This window comes from Schistocerca nitens, chromosome 2 (assembly GCF_023898315.1).
Source record: "Schistocerca nitens isolate TAMUIC-IGC-003100 chromosome 2, iqSchNite1.1, whole genome shotgun sequence".
Classification (NCBI taxonomy): Eukaryota; Metazoa; Arthropoda; class Insecta; order Orthoptera; family Acrididae; genus Schistocerca; species Schistocerca nitens.
In genome coordinates, this window is record NC_064615.1 from 1,188,179,065 (window position 1) to 1,188,199,914 (window position 20,850).

The window sequence follows — 20,850 nt, forward strand, 5'->3', positions numbered from 1 at the left end:
GCGGCCGCAGACTATATGTACCTGGCGCGCCAACGTCCGAGGGATTCTCCGCGGTCATTTCCGGTGCGGTTCTCCTCTTGCTACCTGCGACGGTCATTCGCTGCAGTACGGGAAGCCAGGATCCGTTTACCTTAAGGCTTTCCTCTTTCTTGTTGAAACTGTTCGCGTGTTTTTGGATTTCTACAGCTTCTCTGAACAAGCGCGTGTGATAGTGCTTCTCTACAGCCAGAACTTCCGTGTCGGCGAATTTTATTACGTGGTCGGTCTCATTCAGTGCGTGCTCTGCCACGGCCGATTTCTCCACCTGCCCCAACCTGCAATGTCGCTTATGCTCTTTGATCCTGGTGTTAATGGATCGTCCAGTCATTCCGACATAAACTTTTCCGCATGTGCAAGGTATACGGTATATTCCCGACATTGCAAGTGGGTCTCTTTTCTCCTTCGCCGATCTAAGACACTCTTTGATCTTCCTTGTCGGTTTGAAAATCGTCTTTACGCCGTGTTTGCGCAATATACGACCGATTCTGTCCGTCACTCTGGGAATGTATGGCAGAAAGGCCGTACCCGACATTTCTTTTTCTGGTTCCTTACTTCGCCGAGTGTTTAGCTCTGTTACACTTCTAATGTAATTTGTGGAGTACCCATTGCTCCTCAGAACAGTTTCCAGGTGTTGCATTTCTCGTTTGAGGTGTTGAGGCTCACATATTCGTCCTGCTCTCGTTACGAGCGTACTAATCATGCCTCTTTTCTGGCTCGGGTGGTGGTTTGACATTTTGTGCAGGTATTGGTCCGTGTGTGTCTGTTTTCGATACACGCTGTGTCCCAGATCACAGCGAGATATTCTCTTTCTGTAGTTGAGTATTTTAGCCGGCCTGTGTGGCCGAGCGGTTCTAGGCGCTACAGTCTGGAACCGCGTGACCGCTACGGTCGCAGGTTCGAATCCTGCCTCGGGCATGGATGTGTGTGCTGTCCTTAGGTTAGTTAGGTTTAAGTAGTTCTTAGTTCTAGGGGACTGATGACCACAGATGTCAAGTCCCATAGTGCTCAGAGCCATTTGAACCATTTTTTGCTACACTGTATGTTAACTGACCAAACACGTTGATCATCAACTTGCCGCAATCAGTGGGGACGGTCTGCACTCCGGTAAAGTATGTTATACCGGTATGGTGAAGAATAGCTCGGTGACTTCCTAAGACACTTGAACAGCCTCCATGCCAACATAACATTTACCATGGAAGTAGAAAAGGACAAGAAACTGCCATTTTTAGATGTGCTGGTCACAAGGGACGTCGAAAACCTGGGACACAGCGTGTATCGAAAACCGACACACACGGACCGATACCTGCACAAACTGTCAAACCACCACCCGAGCCAGAAAAGAGGCATGATTAGTACGCTCGTAACGAGAGCAGGACGAATATGTGAGCCCAAACACCTCAAACAAGAAATGCAGCACCAGGAAACTGTCCTGAGGGGCAATGGGTACTCCACAAATTATATTAGAAGTGTAACAGAAGATCAAAGAGTGTCTTAGATCGGCGAAGGAGAAAAGAGACCCACTTGCAATGTCGGGAATATACCGTATACCATGCACATGCGGAAAAGTTTATGTCGGAATGACTGGACGATCCATTAACACCAGGATCAAAGAGCATAAGCGACATTGCAGGTTGGGGCAGGTGGAGAAATCGGCCGTGGCAGAGCACGCACTGAATGAGACCGACCACGTAATAAAATTCGCCGACACGGAAGTTCTGGCTGTAGAGAAGCACTATCACACGCGCTTGTTCAGAGAAGCTGTAGAAATCCAAAAACACGCGAACAGTTTCAACAAGAAAGAGGAAAGCCTTAAGGTAAACGGATCCTGGCTTCCCGTACTGCAGCGAATGACCGTCGCAGGTAGCAAGAGGAGAACCGCACCGGAAATGACCGCGGAGAATCCCTCGGACGTTGGCGCGCCAGGTACATATAGTCTGCGGCCGCGAGCTCGCCTCCTGTTCACCACCGGCAGTGGAGGGTGAAGCTTTGACAATGCCAGCCACTCGTGCTGGCGAAACGTCAGAAAAATCATTAGATGAACGTCGGCCGAAGAACCCGAGACAGAAGCCAATAGGCAGTTTGTCAGTAGATATAAACTTCACATAGAACAGGCAATGCCAAAAGTGAAGCAGGATGAACATGATAAGACGTAAAAATAATGTGAAGCAATAGAAATACGGGGTAGACGGGGACGCCATGTAAGGTTCACGTAGCTGGTGTGGGTATCAAAGAAGGATAGAACGTCGCACCCCGCTGGTGGCCATGCCCTACCGAAAGGAGTGGTCCCTTGCCTTCCTCCATGTTCCGTATCAATTGCCTCTCAGTTGTAGGACGATGCAGACTACAATGAAGTTCCAGTTAAGGTACGATTACGTATTCTCGACTGTGACACACAGAAAGTTGAACAAGAGTCACAAAAGCACTTAGGCCAATGTGGGTTTTAATCCCCCCCTCCTCTGAGTTAGTGGTGTGACAACAACTGCCCAGACACGACAGAGCGAAAGAGGTCAGAAGACGTGGGAAACATTTCCGACGAACAGAATCGGGCAGCGCGGCTCTCCGACGAACCAGCAGAAAGCTCAGCAGGGAGCCACCGTTCCCAGCTGGAACAGTTTTAGCGGCCGTCGACTAGCGCTACACAGTACTCCCGTCACAAATATCGGTTTCTGTCGCATACGTCCGGCTTCAGATCTCTGTAAACTGAAAGTACAACACAACCTGGCAACGATACTGGACAGCTGAACAATCAACTTCGTCGCTTTCGGTGTAAATAAAAAAAGAGTTAAGAGGGAAAATCGGAGGTTTCGAGCAAAGTGCAAGTTAAGAGACGGAACGCCGGCTAGGAGCGACGCGAGGTTGGACGGGACATCGGGAGAGAACATTCCAGACGAACCTTCCCGTTTTTCGCCGTAAATGATGGGGGTGGAACTGGGAAAACCTGCATCCTGGGTGCTCGTTTACTGCGAACTCTGCGAGGAACGGCAGTCGGTGACGTGAGCGGTGGCGGGTGACGCCAGCCGCACGGTGGCGTCACGCTGACGTCAGCACCGCGGCTGCCGGCGCACCCAACCACCGCAACACCACTGCACGTGCACCGACCACCAGGAACACTACGAACGTCGGGGGCCACCTGGAGCCGTTGCGGGCGCGTGTCGCGCAAACAAAAACATGTAAGCGGGGCACACACGGCGTAGACACGGGCTGCAAGCGGGGAAATCCACTGAGGTAAGGGACGTCGACATTCGGCGGATTATCAGTACGCAGCGCCTGCGAACTAACATCTCGAAAACGGCAAGGCTGGTCGAATGTTCGCGTGCTACTGTCGTGAGCATCTGCGGAAAGGGGTAGAAGGGCATTAGGCGGTAAATGATTGGACATGCACGACTCTTCACATAAGGTGGGTCTCTGAGACTTGTCTGCTCTGTAAAGTAGGAAAAATGGTGATGTGCGGCAGCTCTGCCGGAAGAGCACATCTGTTTCACAGCACGCCGTCGATCGTACATTGTCGAACGTGGAGCTCCGTAGCAGACCACCCCTACGTGTTCACACGTAGGTCCGACGACACCGTCAATTGCGATTGCAGCGGGGACGGGACCATCGCGATTCGACCGCCGATCGATGGAAACGTGTCGGCACGTCGGGTGAATCACATTTTTGGTGCACTAGTTGGACGGCCGTCTCCACAGACGCCGTCATAGAGGTGAACGGCGGCTCGAAACGTGCAGCGCGGCCCGGACGCAGGCTCGTGAGAGCTGTACTATCCTTTGGGAGACATTCTCCTGCGCCTCACGTGTAACCTGTGCTAGTAATCGAAGACACGCTGACAGCTGCGAACCACCCGCATCTCTTCCTCCTAGTTGTCTTTCCCGACGGCGATGTCACCTCTCAGCAGTATAAATGCCCGTGACTCGGAGCAAGAACCGTGCAACAGTGGTTTCAGGAGCGTTACTGTGAACTCACGTTCATGTCTCGGCGACCAAATTCGCCCGATGTAAATCCTATGGAAGCCATCTGGGTCGCTATCGGGCGCCATCACCGCGCACCCAAATCGGCGGCCCTTCATTTACACGAATTACATGACCTGTGGCTAGACATGTAATGCCACATACGTCCACAAACCTACAACAGACTGGCGGGTCCCTGATACGCAGAACCAGACACGTAAAGACGGGCAAACAAGCTGTTAAGCAGGTGGTCACAATGTTTGGGCTCCTCAGCGTACATCTGTACTCTGCAAGGCACAGTACTTTGTGCACCACTTTTCCCTCTACGCCTTTTTCTAGTTCCAGACACGTACGGTAGACGGGAAGAATGACAGCCGGGAAGCCTGTCTGTGGGCTCGGCTCGAATCTCTCTAATTTTGTCTCCACGGTCTTTTCTCGACATCTATGTAGGAGAAAGCAATAAGTCAGTTGACTCTTGTAGCAATTCTCTCGGAATTTTGACGGTGCACCGCACGGCGATGCAGAACGCCTCTCCTGCAGCGTGTGCCACTGGAGCAGGCTGAGCGCGTCCGTAGCGCGCTGGCGCTCGCTCCAGAAACCTGCAACCAAACGTGCTGCTCCATTTCCTCTACGAATCTCCGACTGACGAGCGGTATTCGAGTGTTGGTCGAGGGGGTGTTTTGTATGCTACTTCCTTTGTTGATGGGCTGCATTTCCTGTGGATTCTTTCGATAAAGATTTATTTTGTGTAGTCGTTCCATTTCAGATCGCTCCACGCGCATACTCAGAGACATTTTATGGAAGTAACTGCACCCACCGACTGTTCTTTTTATGTACAATATATCGTCAAATGACTTCAGGTTGAGACTCCTCACGTCGGCGAACTACACACATACGCACTGTCACGTAATAAAACGATAATCGTTGCGTCCGCTCGACACCGCTTTGACACTGCTGCCGTTCTGTTAAAAAGGACGTGGCGATACCGATAGTAGAATTGATGAAAACTTGTGCCCGACCTCTGATTCCCGATTAATACGGACATTTAGCTTTACCTGCCAATTTTCTCCTGCCTCGACCGCGGCTAGCATCGGACCCCATCTCGTCTAATAGTGATTTCTGATAGCGATATGAATAATTGTAAGAGGCAACAGGGGAATTTATCAGACCACAACTTCAAAAGATCTGATGAAAACTTGTAAATATTGTAAAAAACACGTGGAACGAGGTAGTTAATTACAACTGCTCCAAACACCTGAAAAGTGAAAAGCCTGAAAAGTCTCGGCGCCGAACTAGACAAAAGAAACAAATAACTGCAACATAAAGGAACGTTCGGACAACTAGTCCAGCCTCCGATCAAAGAGAGAGAGAGAGAGCACTTTGGATGGTTCGTCAAGGGATTAATAGTCGCGAGAATCGAACAGACTGAAGCCCAGGAGCAGACAGTGCAGAGTACTATCGCGAAGACGCGGCTACCTTCCTCGCGCCCACCTGCTGAGGTGCAAACCGCCGCATTTCTACGAATTCACGACCGAAATCTTCGCGGCTGCCGTACACCGAATGCGAAATAGCGCTAACCCCAGCAGTGAGTAGCAGGGCTACTACTGAGGAACGTGTGCAAATTGCGCCAACACTTGCACCGTTAAAAGTGACGAACCGAGGACTGCAAAGGGCCGAGCGCGAGAGGCGCCCTCTCGTCAGTTTTGTTGCACCTCAGTGTGCTTACGCCGGCAGAAAGAGGCGTCCGCAGCCGACCTAAACAGGTCCAATTTTGTAGTGTACATATGGACGAAAGCCGTTCGTACTTTGTGCAATGTATGTATGTGTGTGTGTGTGTGTGTGTGTGTGTGTGTCACCAATCACACTAGTACTGTGTGGCAGGTTGTGGCCACAAAGATAGTGCGACGCCTACGCGAATTGCTCGATACGACTGTGAATTGGAAGGGCGCAGTCCTTTTGTGCCGCCACTACAGTGGACCGCCACCCCCCAGTACGCCTGTGCCGCCACTACAGTGGACCGCCACCCCCCAGTACGCCTGTGCCGCCACTACAGTGCACCGCCACCCCCCAGTACGCCTGTGCCGCCACTACAGTGGACCGCCACCCCCCAGTACGCCTGTGCCGCCACTACAGTGCACCGCCACCCCCCAGTACGCCTGTGCCGCCACTACAGTGGACCGCCACCCCCCAGTACGCCTGTGCCGCCACTACAGTGCACCGCCACCCCCCAGTACGCCTGTGCCGCCACTACAGTGGACCGCCACCCCCCAGTACGCCTGTGCCGCCACTACAGTGCACCGCCACCCCCCAGTACGCCTGTGCCGCCACTACAGTGGACCGCCACCCCCCAGTACGCCTGTGCCGCCACTACAGTGCACCGCCACCCCCCAGTACGCCTGTGCCGCCACTACAGTGGACCGCCACCCCCCAGTACGCCTGTGCCGCCACTACAGTGCACCGCCACCCCCCAGTACGCCTGTGCCGCCACTACAGTGGACCGCCACCCCCCAGTACGCCTGTGCCGCCACTACAGTGCACCGCCACCCCCCAGTACGCCTGTGCCGCCACTACAGTGGACCGCCACCCCCCAGTACGCCTGTGCCGCCACTACAGTGCACCGCCACCCCCCAGTACGCCTGTGCCGCCACTACAGTGGACCGCCACCCCCCAGTACGCCTGTGCCGCCACTACAGTGGACCGCCACCCCCCAGTACGCCTGTGCCGCCACTACAGTGCACCGCCACCCCCCAGTACGCCTGTGCCGCCACTACAGTGGACCGCCACCCCCCAGTACGCCTGTGCCGCCACTACAGTGCACCGCCACCCCCCAGTACGCCTGTGCCGCCACTACAGTGGACCGCCACCCCCCAGTACGCCTGTGCCGCCACTACAGTGCACCGCCACCCCCCAGTACGCCTGTGCCGCCACTACAGTGGACCGCCACCCCCCAGTACGCCTGTGCCGCCACTACAGTGCACCGCCACCCCCCAGTACGCCTGTGCCGCCACTACAGTGCACCGCCACCCCCCAGTACGCCTGTGCCGCCACTACAGTGGACCGCCACCCCCCAGTACGCCTGTGCCGCCACTACAGTGCACCGCCACCCCCCAGTACGCCTGTGCCGCCACTACAGTGGACCGCCACCCCCCAGTACGCCTGTGCCGCCACTACAGTGCACCGCCACCCCCCAGTACGCCTGTGCCGCCACTACAGTGGACCGCCACCCCCCAGTACGCCTGTGCCGCCACTACAGTGGACCGCCACCCCCCAGTACGCCTGTGCCGCCACTACAGTGCACCGCCACCCCCCAGTACGCCTGTGCCGCCACTACAGTGGACCGCCACCCCCCAGTACGCCTGTGCCGCCACTACAGTGCACCGCCACCCCCCAGTACGCCTGTGCCGCCACTACAGTGGACCGCCACCCCCCAGTACGCCTGTGCCGCCACTACAGTGGACCGCCACCCCCCAGTACGCCTGTGCCACCACTACAGTGGACCGCCACCCCCCAGTACGCCTGTGCCGCCACTACAGTGGACCGCCACCCCCCAGTACGCCTGTGCCGCCACTACAGTGGACCGCCACCCCCCAGTACGCCTGTGCCGCCACTACAGTGCACCGCCACCCCCCAGTACGCCTGTGCCGCCACTACAGTGGACCGCCACCCCCCAGTACGCCTGTGCCGCCACTACAGTGCACCGCCACCCCCCAGTACGCCTGTGCCGCCACCTGGTGAGCGCCACTGGCGCCCTTCAGCCGACAGGCCGCTGCCCGCTGCCACTGCCCAGCCCTCGCCACTCGCCGCGCTCCTACGTACGTCCTAAACTTAGAGATCGCAGCGCCCTGCTGCCGGACCCTACAGTTTCACGACATTTCAGTGTGCAATGTTCCGCCAGCTACGGTTTACGCCTGATTTACAGACCTGGACATTTTTCAGAGTGTATTTAATCCTACGGCGGTGATAATTGAATGTCTCGTGAAGGGCGGCATGCCCTCCCTCCATTATAACTGTCTCGCCTACGTGACTTTTATACATAACTGTCCGACCCCGGTAGCTGAGTGGTCAGCGCGACAGACTATCAATCCTAAGGGCCCAGGTTCGATTCCCGGCTGGGTCGGAAATTTTCTCCGCTCAGGAAATGGGTGTTGTGTTGTCCTAATCATCATCATTTCATCCTCATCGACGCGCAAGTCGCCGAAGTGGCGTCAAATAGAAAGACTTGCACCAGACGAGCGATCTACCCGACGGGAGGCCCTCGTCACGCGACATTTCATTTCATTATACATAACTACCTTCTGTACCCTGAGTGTGTCGTTTCGAAAAACCGCCGTCTCTAAATCGTTGATCCATACAAGTCTGGTAATAACCCAGAGAGGCAACTGCTCGTCGCCGAACCGTGTTCTGTTGATAAAGTTTTTCACCAAATTCACACCAATGAAAACTGAAACCGACATTTAACTTATCGAAACCGATAGCAGAGGACGTCTCGAGCCGTCCGCCGCAGCACAGAAGTATTGGTTCGGCCGTGTGAAGCTTCCCTCGTATCAAACAGAAATGTGTAGTCTCAAACAAATGGCAGTAACCAGTGGATTCAAAAGAGATTTACCCAGATTCTCAAAAAATACAGAGGCAACAAAAACCCACATGAGGATAAAAAGTTGAATTGGTTCAAGAATCACGACCTATTACCGAAAAGATGGCGCACGCTTTCCCTAAGTAGTCAAAAGCAGGGTTTCGCACAGCAAACAAATGAGATTTAAGCTATGGTTGAAATGGCTCTGAGCACTATGGGACTTAACATCTCAGGTCATCAGTCCCCTAGAACTCAGAACTACTTAAACCTAACTAACCTAAGGACATCACACACATCCATGCCCGAGGCAGGATTCGAACCTGCGACCGTAGCGGTCGCGCGGTTCCAGACTGAAGCGCCTAGAACCGCTCGGCAACCGATTTAAGCTATAACACACCGAGCATTTGCCGTGTGTAGATTGCAATGCGGATGACATGATCGCTGTTATATAGACCACAAACTGGTAGTAACTTTGGTACTAGATTTAGGGAACAATGAGACTGCTTTTGGCCGTCATTTACGACGGATAAAACACGCAGCACGTAGTACTGAAAATATTTTGAAATTTCTACACGTAGCACCTTAGGGGATGAAATCAGCCATACTAGAGGAATGAGAGACATCTAAGTGGAAGGTAAAGGAACCGGACAATTCAATGAATTAGTGGTCCAAGTTAAAGAACGACCGATTCTCGCGTCATTTAACGAAACGACGTGACAGGGGACAGCAGTCAGCTGACGACGGTAGCCAAGGAGGCTCACCCTGTACAGAAGAGGTACAACGGAAGTATAGAAAGGGAAGAGACGCTTGGCTTATTTACTCATGACAAAACCGTTCTACCTGGTGTGGAAGAAGAACGTAACAGTTCCAAGGCAGGTGTCGGCTGATGTGAATATTGCCACACTGCGATTTTAATAAATGCCTGCGCAATAATGGGACGAATTGTTTATAGAAGGATGGAAAAGCTCGTCGAAGGCGAACTCGGGGAAGATCAGTCTCGGTCCAAGAGAAATGGAGGAACATGCGATTAAATACTGACCCTAAAACTTATTTTAAAAGATGGACTGAAAAAAAGGCAAACCTACATTTATACAATTTATAGATTTACGGGGAGCTCTTCACAGCGTTAACTGGAATATACTATTCGAAATTCTAAAGTTACCAGGCATAAAATACGGGTAGTGAAACTTCATTTCAAACTTGTGTAGCAACCAAATTGCAGTTATGAAAGTCGAAGGTGAAAGGTGGCTACACTGAGCCACAGCGCCAGAGATTGCACCAAAGAGTATTATTTCGCCGCCTCCACTGGCAGTTCTTGTCGAGATATGGTTGTAGTCAGTGCTTATCGAGATGTGGTAGTAGTGAGTCGGTGTTGACATGTTGTAGTAGGGAGTGCTTGTTCCATGTTTTATGCAGTTGTTTGATGGGCTAGACAGCAGATGTTGTTCGAATGGAGATATTGTAATGATCAGAGTGCTTTTCGTCAATATATATGAAGGTAAAAAAAATTCCCTTTTCTTTTTATTATTTCAATGTCTTAAATAATGCGTCATTACAGGTTCAGTCAACAAAGCATCTGGCTTGTATTCTTGTATTAGAGTGTAATTCTGGTTTTCTTGCGCAATTATAGTATTTCTATTTTTTTTAATTACTTCAGTATAAATGGTATTTAAAATTTCTTGTCTTATTGAAGAAGAAGCGTGCCAGATGTGTACGTTGAATCACACTTCCACACACAGAACAGTTACACTTGTGCTTTGGTTTCGTACGTTTTATAGTTGCTGGGGACTTAATTAATTAATTGTGTTAACGGAAATTTCGTTTCATTCTTTGTTGTTGTCCTATGCAGTCAGATTGCGTACTAATTCTAGTCAGGGCCAACCGGTTACGAGACATCGTAATCGGACATACAGCTACTAAAAAAAAAATAAAAAGTATTTGCATTCATATTTTTAATTAAGCCCCCATGCAAAGGACATGAAAGGAATGCAACACTTCAGAAGGAAGAGACAAAGACATGTAGACTTCCCCAATATTATTTGGTCTGGACACTGAGCACGCAGCGAAGGAAACTGAGGACAAACTTGGAGAGGGAGAAAAAAAGTAAAGCGTTTTGAGGTTTGTCGTTCTAATAAAGACACTAAAGGACTTGGAAAAACGGTTAAACGGAATGGATACTATCCTGAGGAGAAGTTATTCGATGACCATCAACAAAAATAAGACAAGGATAATAGAATGTACCCCAGTTAAATAAGGTGATGGTAAAGAAGTAGATTAGAAAATGAGACAGTAATGGCATTTGGGCAGCAGAATACCTGATGATGTCTACAGCAAACAGAATACAAAACGGAGACTGGCTGTATCGAGAAAAGTATTTCTAAAAAAAGGAGGCGGGGAGGGAGAGGGAGAGAGAGAGAGAGAGAGAGAGAGAGAGAGAGAGAGAGAGAGAGAGAGGAAGGCCGGCCGCTGTGGCCTAGCGGTTCTAGGCGTTTCAGTCCGAAACCGCGCTGCTGCTACGGTCGCAGGTTCGAATCCTGCCTCGGTCATGGATGAGGGTTTTCGTACGGCGTTAGCAGTGTACGGAAGTCAAAGATGGACGATAAGCAATTTAAACAAGAAGAGAATAGAAGCGTTTGAAATGTGGTGCTACAGAAAGATACTGAAGATTAGATGGGTAGATGGAGTAAATAGTGGGGAGGTACTTGGTCGAATTGGGGGAAAAGGAAATTTGTGGCACAGTTGGCTAAAAGAAAGGATAGCTCGATACGGCACATACTGAGGCATCAGAAAATTGTCGATATGGGAACGGAGAGAAGTGTGGGCGGTAAAACGTGTAGAGCGTGACGAAGGGATGAATGCAGCAAACAGTCTCAAATGGGTGTGTGCTGCGGTAGTTATTCACAGGTGAAGGGGCTCGAACGGTGTACAGTCGCATCGAACCACTCTTCGTCTTGGAGAGCATAACAACCGTAACAACGACACTGTGTTCGCACATTGCGACTTTTCTGTAAACCGAAGAACAGCTGTACGATTGTTCGGCTATTACGAACGCAGCTATTTTATGTTCTAGCCAAGCAAAATCCCTGGGACAGTGCCGAGTGACGCAGAAGGTGACAGTGGAGGAGCCGGGGGGCGCAGCCGCGCTATCCGCGGAGGTGACTTCAGCCGGCCGGCCGGCCAGCTGCCGCGTATGCACGCCGGCGGCTCCGTTCCGCTCTCATCTCTCGTCGTATCAGTACTTGGCGACTCGATCAGACCACTGTCGTTACAGGTAAACATTCCAACAGCGAGTGACGGGTGGAAACCTCTTTGCGTGTATCGACAGTGGGAACAACAGTAACCGAGTACAAATTCGAAACGAGAAATAACGTTACACTAAAACTGTTCCACACTTCCTGGGCAGCTTCCGCTCAAACCGAACCTACTAAAACTTCAAAATATGAAACAAATTTACACGCAGAAGCTGAATATTACTGCAGCTGTAACGTGTGATATAACGTACACAACCGCACGACTTTTTTTTTTTCCTGCTCTATGTCATACCTGGGCGAATGGCTGAAATAGTGCGATCGTTATCTGCAGAACACAGGTAACTGCCGAAATTCAGCAATCTCGAATACGTCACTCCTTTAACACAGTAGTGCTCAGCATCTTCAATATGTCGAACGAAAATCATTTTTTCGTACAGTAATTAATATCAACTGAATTTTGTTATTACGAGTACTTATTTACAGACTGTCGGAACTACCATCTGATATTGTATGCACCTTCAGCGAGACAGAACAGTAATACTGCTTAAGATGTTGTACACACTCGGCGTAAACACAACAATGGCACGGTCACAAAAACTCGCAACTGAATCTCGACTATTTTCAATTTGCTACTTTTGTTGCTGCGTTTGTGGTTGAGCACTGTCCGGATGTTATTTTTCACGGCATATGATAAAATACGGATCGGTATTGCAAATAACCTTTTTAAAGTCAGTGAAGATGCACGCAGTACACTATACGAGTTGGACTAGAGTGTAAATCGATATTTATATTACGCAGCTCGATAAAAAAATATCTAGCGTTTTGAATAAGATTCGCTGTCAGTCAGAATTGGAGGTGATTTACTTAAAACACGACCTGTTTCGGGCTTGTGGCCATCTTCCCGTGATCATACATTCATTTTTTTTTGTATTTAATGTTGGACTGCACTGTTTACATAAAAGTCAAATTACGTGATGCTGACTCAGTAACACAAGTGGCCAAGTGACACGCGTTGAAAATTTAGTGACCTTACGTATAGCTGGAGTATCTAAATCGTACTGCACATTGTCGATTTTCACACATTAACCTGACAGTTCTTACCACGGTAATTATTTAACTTGCATGTTACGCTTTTAACACAGTAATACCACTATGAATGTTAACAGCTGCAGATGAGACAAGAACTCGCATCATCCAACGTGTATACGTTGGAATACGGAGCAGAAAAATATTCCACATTCACGTGACAGTTTTCATTTCCGTAAATTGTAACATCTGCTGCGTTTGTCTGTGTATATCAACTGTGTGCTGCTACGGTCTAAGTTTCTTCTCTGCACTCCAATGTTAACAGGTCGGATGATGCGAGTTGTCTCATCTACAGCTCTTATCATCTAAAGTGCCATTACTGTGGTAAAGACGTAACATGGCAGTTTAAGTAATTAGCACGGTGACAACTGTCAAGTTAGTGTGTCAAAATGGACAATTCGCTTGTAAAGAGTGCGATTTGGATGCTCCAGCTGTATGTAAGAACACTCGTATTTCCAACACGTGTCACTTCACCACTCGCAGTTCTTTTATTTGCGTTACTGAGTCAGCATAACGTACTTTGCGTTTTACGTAAACAGTGGTAAATGAACGTATTATCACGTGAAGGTGGGCACAAGCCCGAAACGAGCCGTCCCTTAAATAAATCACCTCGAATTGTGACTGAAAGCGAAACTTATTGGAAACAGGCAATACAGGAACAGTGACTGAGATGGACGCCATCTATTACGGATAAAATTCGCAACATTATCTTATCGAAACCCGGACGTCACTGCACCTGCCAGCAATGTGTACAGCTGTCGGTGCGCCCGCGGACGCTACCGTGCAGGATGGAGTGCGCCACTGCGGCCTGCGCTCAACTGGAGTCTGGGTAGTTGCAAACTGGTGCCGTCGCTCTTACCAGGACTTAGTGAGGGCTCGTGAGCGCCGTCCGGGCTAAAGGACCACTTCGATATAAACAGGCGCCGCATCTGTGTGCACGGGGAAGGCGCCGGTTCACAATACACGATGGCGACACGGGGGCTGTGGCGGCGGCGGCGGCGGCGGCGGCGGCGGCTGCGGGCGGTGCGCGAGGTGGCAGGCGGCGCTGCGCCGTGCTTACAGCCTGGAGGTGTCGCGGTGTCGTCGCGGCGCGGCGGCTGACGCCAGACTGGCTGGCCGGCCCGTGGCCGCCTCGCCTCGTGATAGCGCTATCGCCGCGCCGACCTCTGCGCTGCTCTGCCCCGCTGCGTTGCGCAACACTCGCGCAGCCAGCGTGTCGGCAGAGGCGAGCCTAGCTGGCTAGCTGTGTCTGTCACCTGTCCCTCACTCAGACGCGCGCTCTCGGCGCCGTACCTGAGGCTAAGGTTCGCGGGGGACTCGACCCTTCTGGCCGGAGATCAGAGGCCGGGTGTTGTGCCGCTAGTGCGAGGCCTACTAAGGGCCGAGACACTGGACCACCCACCTCCATATCGGCGCTCTGCTCGCTTTTTGCTCGACCAGTGTGACTACTCGAGTCGGCGAAGTCAAATGGGTCTTTTCTTGCGAGCGTTCTTTTCGGAAACATTTCTAAATGGTTTCAAAACTGTCCAAGTGACATCCAAATTTGTCCGAGACTACAAAACATAAGAATTTTTGTGCGTCTTCAAACAGCTGCAACAAAAACAAAAATATCGGGAACAATGATTGTCTAAAATTGGTACTACTAAAAAAGTACACGATTCCCTAAGTAGTAGGGCAAAGGGGGTGTCGCCCGACATTGCGGGTTGCCTACGTCGGGGACGACTGTACGTTCGGGGGGAAACCTACTGTTCTGATGGACCTTAACCTATTGTTCTGCTAAGTGGATTATGACCCCGTGCGGATAATCTGTCCTTCAGAGAAATCCCCCCTCTACCCCTCCCTCTACACCACTTTTCTGGGAAATCCCTTCGCCAATACAAGTACACTTTTGATACCATTTTGATTGAGTTATTAATTAATTCGATCAATTAATTAGCCCCTCACTCTCTGGGAAACCCCACAGCCCTACCCCTACCCCTACCCCGACCCGGAAATTGGGGGTAAAAGACTGTCGATTGACCATTTGGCAGCAAGTCGATTGCAGTGTATGTAATATTGTTTAACCAATTTCTGGTAGACAAGATAATGCCTGGAATACTCTTTATTTAAAAAATTTATGCGATACAAGGCAGTATTTGGAATATAGTTCATTTTAAATCACGTGCAGAAAAATGGCCTAAACCTCAAATTTAAAATCTTAGAGATAAGTGTCGCCATCTATTGCCAGATACGGGAACTATCAAAACTGACTATGTCTCATCCCTAAATATGACATTAGCTTATTTAGGGGTGAGGCCAATGTCAATTTTGATAGTTCCTGTACCCAGCATCATGCGGCAACACTTGTCTCTAGGATTTTACATTTGAGGGTTAGCCCCTTCTTCCTCGCACGTTTTCATTTGTTTAATTAAAGTGTGTCAGAAAACTGTGCACGGAATATTGTTTGTTTACACGATCTGAGGTTGACACGGCAGTAAGGAATATTTAAACAATTGCTGCGCTTTTTTATTCTAGTTGCGCATGGAAACACTGAGTGGGCGTAGTTAATATTTGCTGCTGGACTCAGGGATGTTAAGGCATTTGTCTTTTATTTTCCTCATTTTTTTAAGCACACTCGCATCTAGGCATAGGGAGGAAAATCAGAACAATTACACATTTAAAAGTTCACGACATATTTCGGAAGCCACAATAGATCGTGAAACAAAAAGAAAAAAAGAAACAGATTTCGAAGCACTGTCCTAGAGACGACGAAAACGGCTGGAATTTTCCGTGACTTTTCGATGTCCTACAAATGTCGGTCTGGAGATGCTGTAAAGAAAGCCACAATGGCCGTTGGGGGGGGGGGGGGGGGGGGACAGCATACCTCCTGTCCGAAACACAGGAGGCTCGCCTGCTTGGACTTACTTCTGAACACTCGAACGTAGAAGTCTCTAGAGACTCTGGAACTTCCTGTGAATGCATCATTCTTATTCAGTTTACCCACCAAACTGCTGCTGCTTGTGTGGGATCACTGTTCGCCAATTTCTGCAGAAACACAAAGTACGAGAATTTCAGCTGCAAACTATTTTGTACAGATCGAGAAACATACAGCACTCATATTGCACTGACAGTTAAAGCCTGGAAAAGTGATCTACAGATCGTGAATGGAATGAAGTGCGATATAGGAGCCACCGTTTCGGGTGTCCCGCGTGTGTGTCTATCTTCACGGCGCCGCCACGAAACAGTCGAAATGTCCTGATTAGAGCTCGCGTTACTCAATACCACAGGCCACGGACCACATATCGGCCTCCTTTGATCTCGTGGCCCCCAAACAAAGCGGCACGTGATGGCATTCTGTTGATCGGCAAATTCCAGACTCACTTCCTGTCTCTGTCTCTCCCTGTTTGTCTGTGGAGGTTTTCATCTCTCCTCAGAATACTGTGTTCCTATTGACCAATGCTGGAGACAAAAGGAAAGCTGACACGATTTCGGTGTCAAAAATAGACTGAAATAATCCATTTGCAGTATCCTGCCAAATTAATTGTTTAACAATTTATAGGAGTGCAAACATATCGCTTAAATCACTCACTTCTAGCTTAGAATGAGTTTTTGTTCATAATAAAACATATTTTCAACGTTTGAGTATTACACGCAAACATTATGCAAATTAAATAATGAAATTTCCGTCAGAAACAGATCGTAGCGCCAAATGTATTTGAGGTCTTCTACGCACCGGCGTTTGAGAGAACAAATACCCTCTACCACCACAACGTTTAAACTAAAGTTATTAGGTGAGAAAAATGTGAGCGACGACACAAAGTGGCGCTCGGCCGGCCCCAAGGACGAGGAGGGGGAAGCTCACAGCACAGCTGCCGCACCGCACCGCACGCTCACAGAGAGACGTCCCCGAGCAGGCAAGTGATCGATTTACATGGCTGCTCTAATCGTACAGCGCAAACACCCGCCACTTTGAATCTTCTCACGTAACACACAGCAGCAGGCTAGAGCAGGCGGGTCGCCACTTTCTTTGTATCTAACCGCCCGCTACAGGCACTATGTCTTTGTGCCGGGTGGGGGTGGGGCGGAGTTTACATACGAGTCTCTACAGACTGTTTCGATCAAGACGGCGGCCGAGCAATGTTATCTACAGAAAGTTCCGTGACGTCAGAGAGTGTCTATGTTCAAGTGTTCAGAGACAAGGCCAAGCAGAGGAGCCCCCTCTGGTTCCGACAGGTGGGGTGCTGTCCCCGCCCCCCCCCCCCCCCCCCCAGTGACCGTTGTGGCTTTGAGGCATCTCCAGACCGACATTTGTACGACATCGAAAATTCACCGAAAATTCCAACCGTTTTTGTCGTCTCTAGGAGAGTGCTTCGAATTCTGTTCTTTTTTTTTTCTTTTTTCCCCTCACGATCTATTGTGGGTTTCGAAATATGTCATGAACTTTTAACTATGAAATTGTTCTGATTGTCCTACCTACGCTTCGACACCAGTGTGCTTCAAAAGTGAGGAAAATAAAAAATAAGAGCCTTAACATCCCTGACTCCAGCAGCAAATATTAACTAAGCCCACTCTGCGTTTCCATGCGCGATCAGAATAAAAATGCTCCGCAACTGTTTAAATGTTCCATACTACCTTGTCAACCACAGATTGTTTACATAAACAGTATTCCATACACTGCACTCAATTCCCGACAAATTCTTTAACTAAATAAATAAACTATATTTCAAACACTGCCTTCCATCCCATAAATTGTTTAAAAAATAATATTCCAAAAACTGTCTTGTCTACCGAAATTGTTTAAACAATAATCCATACACTGCAATCTATTTCTCGCCAAATGGCTAGTCAACCGAGTCTTTTTCTCGCCTATTTCCAGGTGCTTGAGTGGAGGGAAAGGGCTCAGGTTTCTCAGTCAATCAAATTGATATCAAAAGCGTGCTTGTATCGGGGTGGGGAGTTCCCACAGGAGTGGGGAAGGAGGGGAGGGGGCGACATGGGTGTTTTGTCTGAAGGACAGGTTATCCCCGTCCACTCATAATCCACCTAGCAGAACAGTAGCTTAATGATCTGTCAGTCACAAGACAACAATAAGTTTGCCCCTGAATGTATGCAACTGGCAATGTGTTCTGATATACCCCTTGCCCTACTACTTTGCTGTGCTGGTAGTAAAAAATAAAATTAAAAATTTGCGAGCTACATTATATGTGTTACATCGAGGAACGAAGATGAGGATTCTAAACAGTCAAATAGCGGACCTAATTCAGTTTATGTGTCTAATTTGAAATGGAACAAGGAAGTGGAACCTACCCTGAACAAATACAGGAGATAAATTTTCTAATCGCTGGTTGAAACATTTTGACATGAATTTTTGTAAACCTGATAAGTAGCTTCTGTTGCAAGAAACCATAAAATACTTGTAATTTAATTTCTGCTGAAATAACCGCAAAAAGATACTGATTTTTTTTAAATTTTTGGACTTAACAGCGTCTGCCCTAATTCCAGCCTCACGACAGAGCTGGCCTACATTCTGTCAGACCTTTGTTTCCCAATTGTCTTGTTGCAGTTGCTCTCCTGGTATCGCCACGTAGTAGGCGTACTCGTCTCCACAATCGTTTTCCAGTACTGCTGCCTTTGTCTTCAGTTTCCCGGATCGTGGCAGGTACGATCAAGTTACAACAGAGTTTCCTGATTTTGCCTCGTCGTAAAACCACATTTCGAATCCGAATTGAGCGTGTCTTCAAAGATAAACCGAATGGCTCTTCCACTCCTTCCTTCGAATGTAACCACAACACTGCCCTGTAAGGTCGCTGGAACCAGCGCACAGCAGGTGTAAGGCGGCACCGAGGGAGAAGCGGGAACCTAGCCAATAATGCTGTCAATGCAGGTAGCAGTTAAGTTGTCAGTCACTGCAGCGGTTTCTTGTTCTGACTTCACTTGACCGGTACATATATGTTAGTATCAATCAAACAATACACTCGCTGTGGTACGGTGCCTTCCCAGTTTCCAAAGCTGTGCCCACTTCTTGACAATATTTTGCGACATCTACATAGATTTTCCGGCTGTGGAGCGAGGCCTGTGAGACATCTGGGTAGAGTTCCACTGCTGCCTTATGGATATTTTAGGTTGTCGGCTGGTCTATCGGGAACGGCTGGGCAGCACAGGATTCCGGTCTACCAGTGCTTAAGAATACTTTTCGTAATAGAGAGGAATTAAAAAACTCACTCAGTGCAAATGGGTACGGTAACAATATGTCGTCCCCATTACTGACTTTTTATTACGTCGAACAAGTTTTTTTCAACCTGAATACCATGGTACTTTAGAAAACGGCGTTTGAATGAAAGTTAAGTGCCCTCGTCTCGTCATCTGAGATCTTTCAGAGAATCGGTAGTGGTCACGAAATGCCCCTGTTTTTAAGGCAGTAGACGTACTAAGAATTACAACCCCTTCCTGACTGGTCGGCTATTAGGTTGTCCAAGATTCCTGAATTTTCACCGACTTGGGTGTGTTGTTCGATACACCGATGAATTAGTTCCTCTTCTTTAAAGAGGTAATAGTGCGATTCCCCGTACTATCATTTACGTTATAACTTTTCGACGGTGGAACTGATTCCAAAAAACTGTAGGAGATATCCCAGGGAAGACAGAACGCTGTGGATTGCTTGGCAGGCTGTAATAACTGGCAGTTCTTAAGTCCATTCTGAACGTCCAGTGTCTGCCGGATGTGAGCACACACGGGCTGGGCTACTTGCCTCTGCGGAATCCGAGAGGCGCGTCGCCTACCCGCGTGGAACGCACGCGAGAGGGCGGGCCTATACCCGTCGCGAACGTTGGCGGAAGTTGCCGAAGATGACCGACGCTATCTCGGCTGATAAGGCAGCCGCGTGAGCCCTCCTCGACAGGCACGGATTTGTCACACGCCTGTCTCACCATGCTGATGCCGTGCACTTGCAGTGTGTACATGCACACGCAAGCTTGCCACTACACCTTATGCTTCCTTCCTCTTTCCAGTCAGTGCTGTTAACATCATCGATGTTAACATGTCAAATCAATTCAACTGCTCAGTTAAGTTGCACGATGAGCGAATAACAGCAGAACGTCGGTGAAGGACAATCGTTCTTTAGGGAAAACTAAAAAAAGGGGGAAATGGAATAATTACAGAAACAAAATGCCCAGGAAAAAGTTTTGTCGATTGAAAGGGTGGTGTGAGTCAAAGCAGGTAGGCGCATAACGAGTACAGGCTGGGAACAACTTGGAGAAATATTCAAAAAGAGCACAAACAGGTACACGGGGTTTCGTACAATGTCTTTCATGTTCCAACGAAAAAAACATGAGTGTGTCAGTGCAAACACGCACATGGAGTTAAGGACTTACGTGCAACAGAAAACACTGTCTAAATGAAGACTAGGTTTTGGGATGCTTGTGTTAATACGAGTGCAGGTGGCATTCGGCCATTCGCCACATTCGCAGACGATATTTTATGGATCGAGTGCAAGTACGTATTGAGTTGGGAGCAAAGCATGGGTGTGTCAACGCCTCTCAGTTAGTCTGTAATCCTACAAACAGTCTCACGTCCAGTTGCATCATGTGCAATTTCTACTGAAAACAACATACTGTCAGAAGTTTCGGAAGCTTTACAGAAAGAAGACGTCATGTATGCGACCGACTCTTCATTGCGAACTTAACAAGAATTATTCTTTGACTCTATAACAGTCCATTATACAGACCAGAACTGAAATGTTAGCATTCTATTGGTAATAGAACAACAAGGACACTGGTGCATTTTGTTAGTGCAGATTGCATACATCAGGGGAAACCATACATTCAGAGGCAAACCTATCACTTTCTTCTGATTGATAGGTCCTAAACCTATTGTTCTGCTAAGAGGAATATGAATCCCTGGGGATAATCTGTCCTTCTGAAAAACCTCCCCCACCTGCCCCCATCCCCCTCATCCTCCCAATCCCTCAAGAAATTTCAAA

At 49.1% G+C, this 20,850-nt stretch overlaps 1 protein-coding gene across 3 annotated transcripts in view; it reads right to left on the reverse strand.

The window, feature by feature from the left end:
* The window catches only part of LOC126237526 (caskin-2), a 445,207-nt gene that overhangs the window by 382,639 nt on the left and 41,718 nt on the right, over positions 1 to 20,850 (reverse strand). Inside the window, exon 1 of one of the 3 annotated variants that reach the window (XM_049947701.1) lies at positions 13,954 to 13,985. The exons of 1 other annotated variant lie outside the window; for it this stretch is intronic. Coding sequence is in view for 1 of the 2 variants with exons in the window: in XM_049947702.1 (XP_049803659.1) it covers positions 13,753 to 13,822 (70 nt within the window). In the remaining variant the exon portion in view is untranslated. Of the gene's footprint in view, positions 1 to 13,752; positions 13,828 to 13,953; positions 13,986 to 20,850 lie in introns of those variants that run through there. One more of the 3 variants, XM_049947702.1, reaches the window with a different exon arrangement.